The sequence below is a fragment of the Protobothrops mucrosquamatus genome, unplaced genomic scaffold, assembly GCF_001527695.2.
Source record: "Protobothrops mucrosquamatus isolate PMUCROS unplaced genomic scaffold, P.Mucros_1.0 scaffold1161, whole genome shotgun sequence".
In the NCBI taxonomy this organism is placed as follows: domain Eukaryota; kingdom Metazoa; phylum Chordata; class Lepidosauria; order Squamata; family Viperidae; genus Protobothrops; species Protobothrops mucrosquamatus.
The window spans coordinates 926,926-937,135 of record NW_015387376.1 but is presented as its reverse complement, the minus strand read 5'-3'; the positions used below and the strand labels follow the sequence as shown (position 1 = coordinate 937,135).

General features: G+C 43.8%; 1 protein-coding gene across 1 annotated transcript in view; it reads left to right on the top strand.

The window, feature by feature from the left end:
* The window catches only part of IDS (iduronate 2-sulfatase), an 11,110-nt gene extending 6,234 nt beyond the window's left edge, over positions 1 to 4,876 (top strand). Inside the window, exons 5-9 of the mRNA XM_015820687.1 lie at positions 422 to 622; positions 1,194 to 1,364; positions 2,010 to 2,136; positions 3,225 to 3,398; positions 4,263 to 4,876. Of these exons, the coding sequence (XP_015676173.1) occupies positions 422 to 622; positions 1,194 to 1,364; positions 2,010 to 2,136; positions 3,225 to 3,398; positions 4,263 to 4,753 (1,164 nt within the window). The 3' untranslated portion in view covers positions 4,754 to 4,876. The remainder of the gene's footprint in view (positions 1 to 421; positions 623 to 1,193; positions 1,365 to 2,009; positions 2,137 to 3,224; positions 3,399 to 4,262) is intronic.
* Positions 4,877 to 10,210: the final 5,334 nt, after the last annotated feature.

Genomic DNA, 10,210 nt, shown 5'->3' with positions numbered 1-10,210 from the left:
TTTTATTTTTATTTTTATTTTTATTTTATTTTTTTATTTTATTTTATTGAAAAATTTATATTGCCGCCCACTCACAACACGATGACTCAAGGCAGCTGACATGTAAAAGCAGTAAAGACTCTAAATACAGATCATCAAAAGAGAGGCTGGCGAAGTCTTTTTTTTTCTTAACCTGTTGCTGGGCCAACCTTGAGTGTTGACTTTTCCTCCACTGATTTGAGGAAGTGGTGACAATTCCTTCGCCGCTGGAAGTAAGGAGTAGTAGACAGGGGGTAAGGAGTAGTAGAGAGAGGAGTAAGGAGTAGTAGAGAGGGGGTAGCAGTTGACCTCTCCTGCCTCTTACTGCTTTTCTCTAGCCTTGTTGAGTTTGCCCTGGCCCAACAACCAGATTTCTTTATGACGGTTGCCCGTTGCCTTCCAGGTTTGCAAAGGGAAAGATGGAAAGCTTCACGCCAACTTGATCTGTCCTGTGGATGTGGCCAAGATGCCCGAGGCTACTTTGCCGGATATCCAGAGCACCGAGGAAGCCGTCCGTTTGTTGAAGACTCTGACGAGAATCAAGAGGACGTTTTTTCTGGCTGTCGGCTATCATAAACCCCACATCCCATTCAGATACCCTCGGGTAAGTGACATTTCTCCTAGGTGGGTCTTCAAAAAGATCGCTCCTAGAAGGGTCTTGAAAAGAAAGAAGAGGTTGGCGTTGAAGAAGTCAAAAGGACTTGGCTGGTTGATGATCTAAACCAGGGTTTCTCACCCTTGGCAACTTAAAAGATGTGTGGACTTCAACTCCCAGAATTCCCCAGCCAGCCAAGCTGGCTGGGGAATTCTGGCAGTTGAAGTCCACAATCTTCAATCGGCAAAAGTGATGCAACGTATAACATCATAGAGGCTTCCCTGTATTTTTATGGCTGGCTAAATTTCTCCCCAAGATCCAATCCTTCCGAGCCTTGTGTTCCATAGAGTCATCGACAACTGGGAGGAAAAAAATCTAAATTGGGTGAGGTTCCATGAGTAGAATAACACTTTCACTGGTTGAGTTGCCTAAGTGGGAGGGTTAGTTAAAAGAAGTAGATGTAAGAAAATATCTCTTGCTAGGAAAATCTGTATTTATTGTAGAAGCAACGGAGCCCAGCCTGAAGGACAGAGACTCGTTAGCAAATCAAATCAAATCTAACCTAACCTCTTCTCTCTAGAAATTTCTCAAATTGTATCCCTTGGAAAACGTCACCTTGGCTCCCAATCCAGCAGTTCCTAAAGGACTTCCTTCCGTGGCCTACAATCCCTGGATGGACCTACGGCGGAGGGAGGATGTGGCAGCCTTGAATATCAGCTTCCCTTACGGGCCCATTCCAGAACACTTCCAGGTAGAGTTGGCAAAGGCCGTCTGTCACATTTCCATTAGATGAAAATGGAGGGTCTGGCTCTGAAAGACGCCAGTGGGATAGGCAGGTGGGTGGCCGGTCTCCTGTTTTTCTCTTACAGGCAGCCCTCGACTTACAGCGGTTCATTTAGTGACCATTCAAAGTTACAACGGCACTGAGAAAAGGAACCTATGACTGTTTTTCACACTTAGGATCGTTGCCGCGTCCCTAGAGTCACGTGATCACAATTTGGACGTTTGGCAACTGACATGTACTTATGACTGTTGCAAGCGTCCCCATGATCACGTGATCAAAATTGGAGTGCTTGGCAACTGGCATATATTTATGACAGTTGCAATGTCCCGGGGTCACCGGATTGCTTCTTGCAACAAGCAAAGTCAGTAGGGGTGCCAAGTTCACTTAACAACCGGGCCACTGACTTAACAAGGGGTGGTAAGAAAGATTATAAAATGGGGCAAAACTCATTTTAACGGCATTGCTTTGCTTAATTTGGGCAGAGAGGCAGGCGTAAATGAATCTGCTTCCTAAAAAAAACAACAACACCTTCCAGTCCTCTCGGGGGCTGCTTGAATTGACGGCGTAGCAGGCTACAACTCACTTTCCTCCCCTTTGCAAACCGTTTTGTAGCGGAAGATTCGTCAGAGTTATTTTGCCTCCATCTCCTACGTCGATACGCTGGTGGGGAAGTTGCTGAATGCCCTGGATGAGACGGAGCTGTCTCACAACACGATGGTGGTTTTCACCGCAGATCACGGTAAGACGCCCGTGTGGCTTGGAGACCAGTTGCAAATGCCACAGCTTCGTTTTCTGGAGACGGTTCTTGAACGTAAGGAATTTTAGTTCTTGCGTCAAGATCAGCCTGCTCCGTGAACCAGCTCGTACGCAATGGGCTATCCATTGCAATGAGTTATGTCAGGGTTTCCCAACCTTGATACCTTTAAGACTCACGAACATCAACTGCCCAGCAGGCTGGGGAATTCTGGGAGTTGAAGTCCATTCATCTTAAAAGTTGCCCCGTTTGGGAAACCCTGAGCTATGTGGACTCCAAGACAATACTGCCTCCCAGAAGCCTTGGTTGCCCCCTGCCAAGAGCTCTAGAGATGAAATTATTAAATTATTAAATACGTGGGGAGGAATCATACTAATCAGGACTACAGCACTCATAATCCCCAGCTGGCTGAACAAGGAAGTGAAGTCCAACTAGGGAAAGAGAGAGTACTGCAAATCTGTATTAGTTAGATCTGCTTTGCTGCGTCACTGCTTTGTCGAGACTTGCTCACGCGTAAGACGGACACAGTGTCTTTTGTCCTTGCATTCAGTCTACAAATATCATTTACAATCTTTATTGAGGCAGCTAAAGTGATGGCTGTAGCATCAGACGCACCATGTTTGCCCCTCATTGCTCTTTCTGTACCCATCAGGTGTGAAAAAGCAAAACACATGCGTAGAGTATAAAATAGCAACTTTATTGCTTAATGCCTATTTCACAGGAATCTTCCCAGATTGGCAGTTTGCAGCTGGGAAGGACTAGATAAAGTTTAATGGCATTTGAGAAGGGTGGAACTTGCCCTCTTATGCCTACGTAATGTTTCCAGACTAATTCTTTGCTTGACTCCTCAATTCAGCCAGTCTCTTTCCAACATCATCTCCTACTTTGTTCTAAGACTGACGGAAGACTTTTGGAGCTTTTAAAAGCTCGGTGGTTCTTTGATATCTTTGTGATTGATCCTAATCAAGGTATTATACTCAATTCTTGATTCTTCTTCTTCTTCTTTTTCCCTGGATGGACCCACAGGACTGCTCTCAATGCTGTCTCTCCTCATGGTTCTTGATTTCATTTAGGCTGGTCCCTGGGTGAACATGGCGAGTGGGCGAAATACAGCAACTTTAACATAGCCACACAAGTGCCGCTCATGTTCTACGTGCCAGGAGTAACAACTCCGAGCTCTGATCCAGGACAGAAAGTTTTCCCATTCATTGACCCCTTTGCTCAAGATCTCCCATCTGGGCTTCCAGGTAAAAAAATCCAGCATTAACTGTGCAACCTTTTATTTCTGATTCAATTAGGTCTTCCCTGCTTTTTTCTTGTTAGATTTTATTTAATAATAATTAATAATAATAATAATAATTTAACGCCAATATATATTTTAGCATGAAAATTCTGCCAGGCTGCTTTTGGTTTTGTAAGCCGTTCTGGGGAAAAAACCCTGAAAGTAGATGCCTTTCTTTTACGTTCCCTAGCTTCAGTTCATTTATAATTGCAAATAGCCACAGAATGGCTCTGCTTTGTCAAGGCTGGGCATCAATAGAACTCACATTCTGTTTGGCCTAAAACACATAATACCGGACACAGAAGAATGGATGCAGGTTGCAGGAGGACCAATTCTGATTGAAGGTTGGGAGAAAAGTGAGTCTTAAAGATAAAGACTATTTGACAGGGGAACCAATTCCTTGAATTAGACTCAAGTTGGTCAACCAGCTGTTGGTTATCCTTGATTCATTTCAATGAACTCAACTCAAGGATTCCACTTAAGTTCCAATGTATTTCCATCTTGGCTGGATTCCTGGGCAATGGTCATCTATTAATTGCCTTTGCCGTTCTTCTGCCTGGAGTGGAACGGAGTCTGGATCCCAGGAGCGAAGGGTTGAATTCCAGGTGGGGCCAAGAGACAGCGTAGCTTAGATAACTTGGTAGGGAGGAAGCGAGTTAAGAAGTCTCCTGCCTAGTGAATGTATCTTTGGCGATGCGAGTACTTTCTTTAGTTTGGCACGATTTCTCTCCGTGGGTGAGGAACAATAAAGGAGACTACTCAGAAGTAACTCCAGGTGTCGTTCTTGGACCTGACACTCTACTCTAACTTTTCTCCTATCCCACTCCAGGAAAACCTAAAGAAATGGTTGAGTTGGTGTCTCTGTTCCCAACGCTTGCAGAACTGGCTGGACTGACCGTTCCTCCTCCGTGTCCTCACCCTTCCTTTCACGTCCCTCTTTGTAGCGAAGGGAAGAGCTTGGTCCAGTATTTCCCATTCTCCAGTGGAGGACAGGAGAACCATGGCCGCACACAGAATGAAACCCCGGTTGCCTTCAGCCAGTATCCCCGTCCTGGAGACGTCCCTGCACCGAATTCTGATTTGCCATTGCTTCAAGACATAAGAGTCATGGGCTATTCCGTTCGTACAGCCGATTACAGGTGTACTGTCTGGTTTGGGTTTAATCCCAACAATTTCACAATCGATGTGAAGGACATCCACGGGGGAGAACTGTATTTTGAAAAAAGCGACCCCAACGAAGATCACAACCAGTACAGCGAAGTCCCACATGGATTCCCCATCCCCAAGCTTTGTAACGTAACCGATTATTTGAAATTGTAATCAACTTCAATTCGATGAAGCTCCGCGAAGGAATTGACTGCTACGTGGCTTGTGTATATGTCCTGCTTTGTGTTATACACAAAGAAGCCTCCAGGAATGACCGTTTTTATATCAAATATAAAATATATTCATTAAAAGAAATCTCCTCGTGTGTGTCAAATAGTTCTGGAGAAAATAACAATAATAGAAAGAAGGTAGAAAAGAAATTCCAAGTGATTAAGTGATCTAAGTGTAGTTCTCTGCATTTTCTCTTGGAGACCAAGGAACATGCTAGTTGGGAATTCTGGCAGATGCCCCCAATACCTGGAGGGACCAGGATGGGAAATCTGAATCGCATCACCGGGGAGCCAGTGGTGGTCCTTCTTTTTAGGTTTTTGTCAGGTGCAAAGAATCAAGACCCCATGTTAAACTCCAGTTAAGATGATTGATTGCTCATGTCTATACACAAGGATCTAGTCAACTAACGGTCAACACTAAATGGGCGCTAGATAAGAATTAATGTTGGATTTGGAACATTTGTGTGTACGTACTGATTCTAGGCTGGGTCCTCTCTTGATTCCGCTCCCAAGTTCTCCCTTTCCTCCTATTGTTTTGAAGAAACATCTGGCTATCCAGAGAAACAGAATGTCCGTGGTCTTGTTCCAGATCTATTGAGGTTATTCTGATGTCCTTCCTTCCACATGGTTTTGACTAGCTAATTTTCCTGGGAAGCTGTTTTTCTAGTTTCCCGGAGTTTCTCTATTTCACCCAAACTGTGCACCATTTGTACTCTGAATATATTTCGGAAGGAATGAGCTTCTCCACTGGAGGACAGCAGCTGTGCAGGCAAATCTTTCCATGATACGGTTCATCAACAGTAGATCCCCAAAACAAATCTATTCAAGGCATTTTTATGGTTGCCTCAAAGAACTAAAATAGGAAAGAGCTTTCAGGCCATTTTATGGCGAATGGCCTGATTTATTTAAACTGTAAGAAAGAAGTGAGAGCAATAAAAAGATTCTCGAGGTTCGGGTAAATTCCAATTTTTGTGATTTATTTAAAGGGATAGTTGAAAGTAGGCATGCTTTAGGAATCTCTTTTCAAAGGTCAGCCAAAACGGCCAGAGAGGGACATCAACATTCAGCTGGCTCCTATTGATGGATATTTTTTGTTTTGTTTTACTGTAGTTTTTAAAATTATTTCTCTCTCGAGTGGGAAACTCAGCTGAGTTTTGTTTAGCTGAGTTTTGTTTAGAGGAGTTTTGTTTAGCTGAGTTTTGTTTAGAGGAGGCAATCCTATTTATTGATTTCATTTCGATAGCTGCCCATTCCAGTGATGACTGATGGGCAGCATATAACATACCTTCGAGACCGCCTCCTGCCGCAGATTACCTCCCATCGACCTGTACGCTCCCATAGAGTGGGTCTCCTCAGGGTGCCGTCGGCCAGACAGTGCCGGCTGGCGACCCCAAGGGGGAGGGCCTTCTCTGTGGGAGCTCCCACCCTCTGGAACGAACTGCCCCCAGAGATCAGGGTCATCCCTGATCTCCCTTCCTTCCGCCGCGCCCTCAAGACGTGGTTGTTCCAGCTCGCAGGACTGGCCTAGGGTAATTTTTAAAGGGGTTTTAATCAATATTTTAAATTGGACAATCTTTAATATTTCTTTTAATTAATTTTAAACCTGTATTGTCATTTATGTATTTTAATTGATTGTCAGCCGCCCTGAGTCCTACGAGGAGAAGGGCGGGATATAAATCTAAATAATAATAAAAAATAATAATAATATTAGCAAGATGAGATCCAGGTGAGATCCAGGATTCTGGGACTTGACTTAACTTTTTTCCTGATAGATCTGGCAAGGGGTTGAGCATTCTCCCAGGAACTCAAGACGGGCTGGGAGAACAAGGAAGCCATCCTAGAGGGACAAAAGATAGACAGCTTGAAATGTTGGAGGGAAGGAGGAAGAGGAAGAGGAAGGGAGAGAACGCGAAGCCATTCTCATAGAATAAATCAGATGCCACTCGTGAACCTCCTCTTCCTCTTTGCACCAGCTGGAGCAGACGGCATTTTGCCCGCCTCAGCAAAATTTGCTACCTGTCTTAGCAGCTGAGGAATCGTTTCCAGGGTTCTTTTTCTTCCCTCTGCGCAAAAGATGCAAAACGTCTTAAGACTTAAGGTGGTCTTTCGAACCCACTTTTTTTTTTTTTTTTTAAAAAGACGTTTTTCTTGCTGGGAGTTTGTAGAATGGAACTGACAATCCTATCGCTTTGCAGTTGGGCTTTAAGTCTGTTGAATTGTTTCCTGTTCTCGCAGTTATGGAAACACCCCAAAAACGTAGTTAATAACCTTTGGGCTTCTGACCAGGTTTAGCTTATTTGAAGGAGGGGTGCCCTCAGATGGGGGTGTTTTGTGGCTCAAAAGTTGGATAAGAGGATGGCTGTTTTCAGCCACTCAGATGCCAAATTGCAGCACGGTGGCTAGGAAAGGAGATGCGTGATGCATAGAAGTGAAGTTCTAGCTAACCATAATATGTGGGACATACAAATAGTCCTTGACTTACAGCCATTTGTTTAAGGACCATTCGGAATTACAACAGCATTGAAAATTTGTCCTGCGACTACTCCTCGCCCTTAAAACTGTGGTCATGTGTTCGAAATTCAGGCTCTGGGCGACTGGCCTGTATTTATGACATTTGTTGCAGCATCCCGGGGGACCCATGATCGCCATTTGCGACTTTCCCAGTTGACTTTCAACAAGCAAAGTCGATGGGGAAAGCGAGACTTGCTTAACGCCTGTGTGACTCATTTAACGACTGCAGTGGTTTGCATAACAGCTGTGACAAAAACAAACAGGTAAAAATTGGACGTGACTTACTGGACGAACACCTTGCTTAGCAGCAGAAATTGGCTGGGACTGATTGGGGAATTCTGGGAGTTAAGATCCAGAGATGCTGGCTGGGGAATTCTGGCAGTTAAGATCCAGAGATGCTGACTGGGGGACTCTGGGTGCTGAAATCCACACATCTTAAAAGTTGTTAAGGTTGAGAAACATTGTGTTATGCCGCTGAAAAGCAGCAGGATGTAAATCTAGCCTCGTCCACTAGAGGTCACTAGGACTATGGAGAAAAATTGCTTTAATCCCAACTCTTCCAACTCCAGAATTATTATTATTGGCTCACTTATCTCCTTTCCTTTTATTTGATGGCCAAGATGGACAGAGGACTGCCCTTCTCTAACATCACAGGCATTTGTGCAAAGTAATCCAGTAGTTCTAAAGGACGTCTGAATTCATAGAATTGCAAATGTAAGTAAGGGCAGCAACCGGGAGGACAGAGATGACATTGAGAGAAATATGGGGGTAGGTGTTGCTGTGCAGAAGAATCACAATTTCGGGTTGTTACAGTTTGGGAAGCCCCTTAATTGCAAAGCCACTAACAGCAAACCAGCCAACCAACCAACCAAGATCAAAAGACATATAATAGGAAATAGATATTGTATTTGCAAGTCAAAAATGCCCAATTCCGTCAATTAATTTTTGACCAAACCATTACAGGATGCCTCTCCATCAGGTTTGGCACAGAAAAGATCAACATAGGACAATTGAGCATTTTATTTCATTTCTCTTGACTGTTGACACCAAAGCGAGTCTAGCAACTTCTACAAATCTTGTTTTCCTTTCTACCTGCATGTTTTTAATAGCAGGAAAAATTGCTCCATAGTAGTCGTACTTTTGTTGAGAAATTCAATGTCTCTTCCCCTTTCTCCTGGCTAATTCTTGAGCATAACCCAAATCCAGTTTGTTATTTTTCCTCGGATGCAAACAAACGTGGAATTGCAGCTTTCTACTTAGAGAGAAACCAGCAATTTGGCCCCAGGAATTAAACCCCGATTCATGTACCCAGCATCACAAAACCTAGTTTCCAGACAATATGTTCAGAGCAACTCATTGGCATCTGTTAAAGACCTCCAAAATCATTTTCCCCCCTCTGAATTAGTATTGTTGGGAATAACAGCAGAAGTGGGCTAAGGAACAAATGTCATCCTTGTTGACTTCCTAATTTCCTTTGATTTGAGCCAGTCTGACAGAGTTCCTGCCACTTTCTCTCTGCCAACGAACGGCAGCCAAGAAACAAACAGGGAATTTCCAAAATTCAGGCTTCACTCTTTCCCTAGATGTTGATGACTGCACGGATGAATTGAACCTTGCAAACGGCGCAGGGTTAAGATCAGTGCAAAAACAACGAATGGAAACAGAGACAAGTCATCAAATAGGCTTTAAGCCGAAATTTATTCAACAGGTTTAATAAAATTATATTTCAGTAATCCACTGACAATTGCCGGCTGGGTTCCTACATCATCCCCGGCCATTTGTTTCTCAACCGTGGCAACTTTTAAGAGTTGTGGACTTCTACTCCCAGAATGCAAGGGAAGCTGCAACTGTTGTAAATGCATCCCATTGCCAAACATCTAAATTCAGCATGTTTTCAGTGTTGTTGTAACTTCCTTTGTCCCACGAGGTGATCAATGGGCTTATATGGCTTTGAGGGCAGTTATTGAATCTGCCTTCTCCTTTGTAAGACTTTGTTTTTAGTATTTTATTTACATCGCGCCTTTGTTATTATTATTATTATTATTTTGATAAACAATTCAAAGCAGAGAACGTACCTAATACTCCTTCTTCCTCCTACTTTCCACGCAACAATGACAACCCTGTGAGCTGGCTTGGGCTGAGAGAGAGGGACTGACACAAAGTCACCTGGCTGGCTTTCATGACTAATGTAGGACTAGAACTCACCGTCTCCTGGTGATTGTCCCAAAGTCACCAAGATGGCTTTCATGGCTAAGGCAGGACTAGAACTCACCATCACCTGGTGATTGTTCCAAAATCACTAAGATGGCTTTCATGGCTAAGGCAGGAGTAGAACTCACCATCTTCTGGTGATTTTCTCAAAGTCACCCAACCAGCTTTCATGCCTAAGGCAGGACTAGAACTCACTGTCTCCTGGGGATTGGCCCAAAGCCACCCAATTGGATTTCATGCCTAATAGGACTAGAATTCACAGTCTCCCAGTTTCTAGCCTGGTGCCTTAACCACTAAGCCAGACTGGATTTAGCTGTACAGGATTTCCTCAGATTTTATATCAGCCTCGGATGGATTGGAGTTTCAGAAGCCTCCATAGCTGTGGAGAGAATATCTCTAAAGACTTGAGAGTCAGATGTTCTACTGATGTTATTGAGGTGCACCTAAAGTGGCCTAGCTGGATCGCAGGTCTTATAATATTGTCTCTCTAGCCTGGTTGTTTTTTTATTGATTGATTATGGCCTTCTGACAAATGGAACTTGGCCTGTAAGACAGCGAAGACGAGAGCCTTCCTTCCACCATCTCCCTACATCTGGCATCACTATAAATATTTGATGGCGTAAACAACAAATAGCTCTTTATGAAACTCATCCTCCGCTTCCTTCGGGTTGTAGATTAT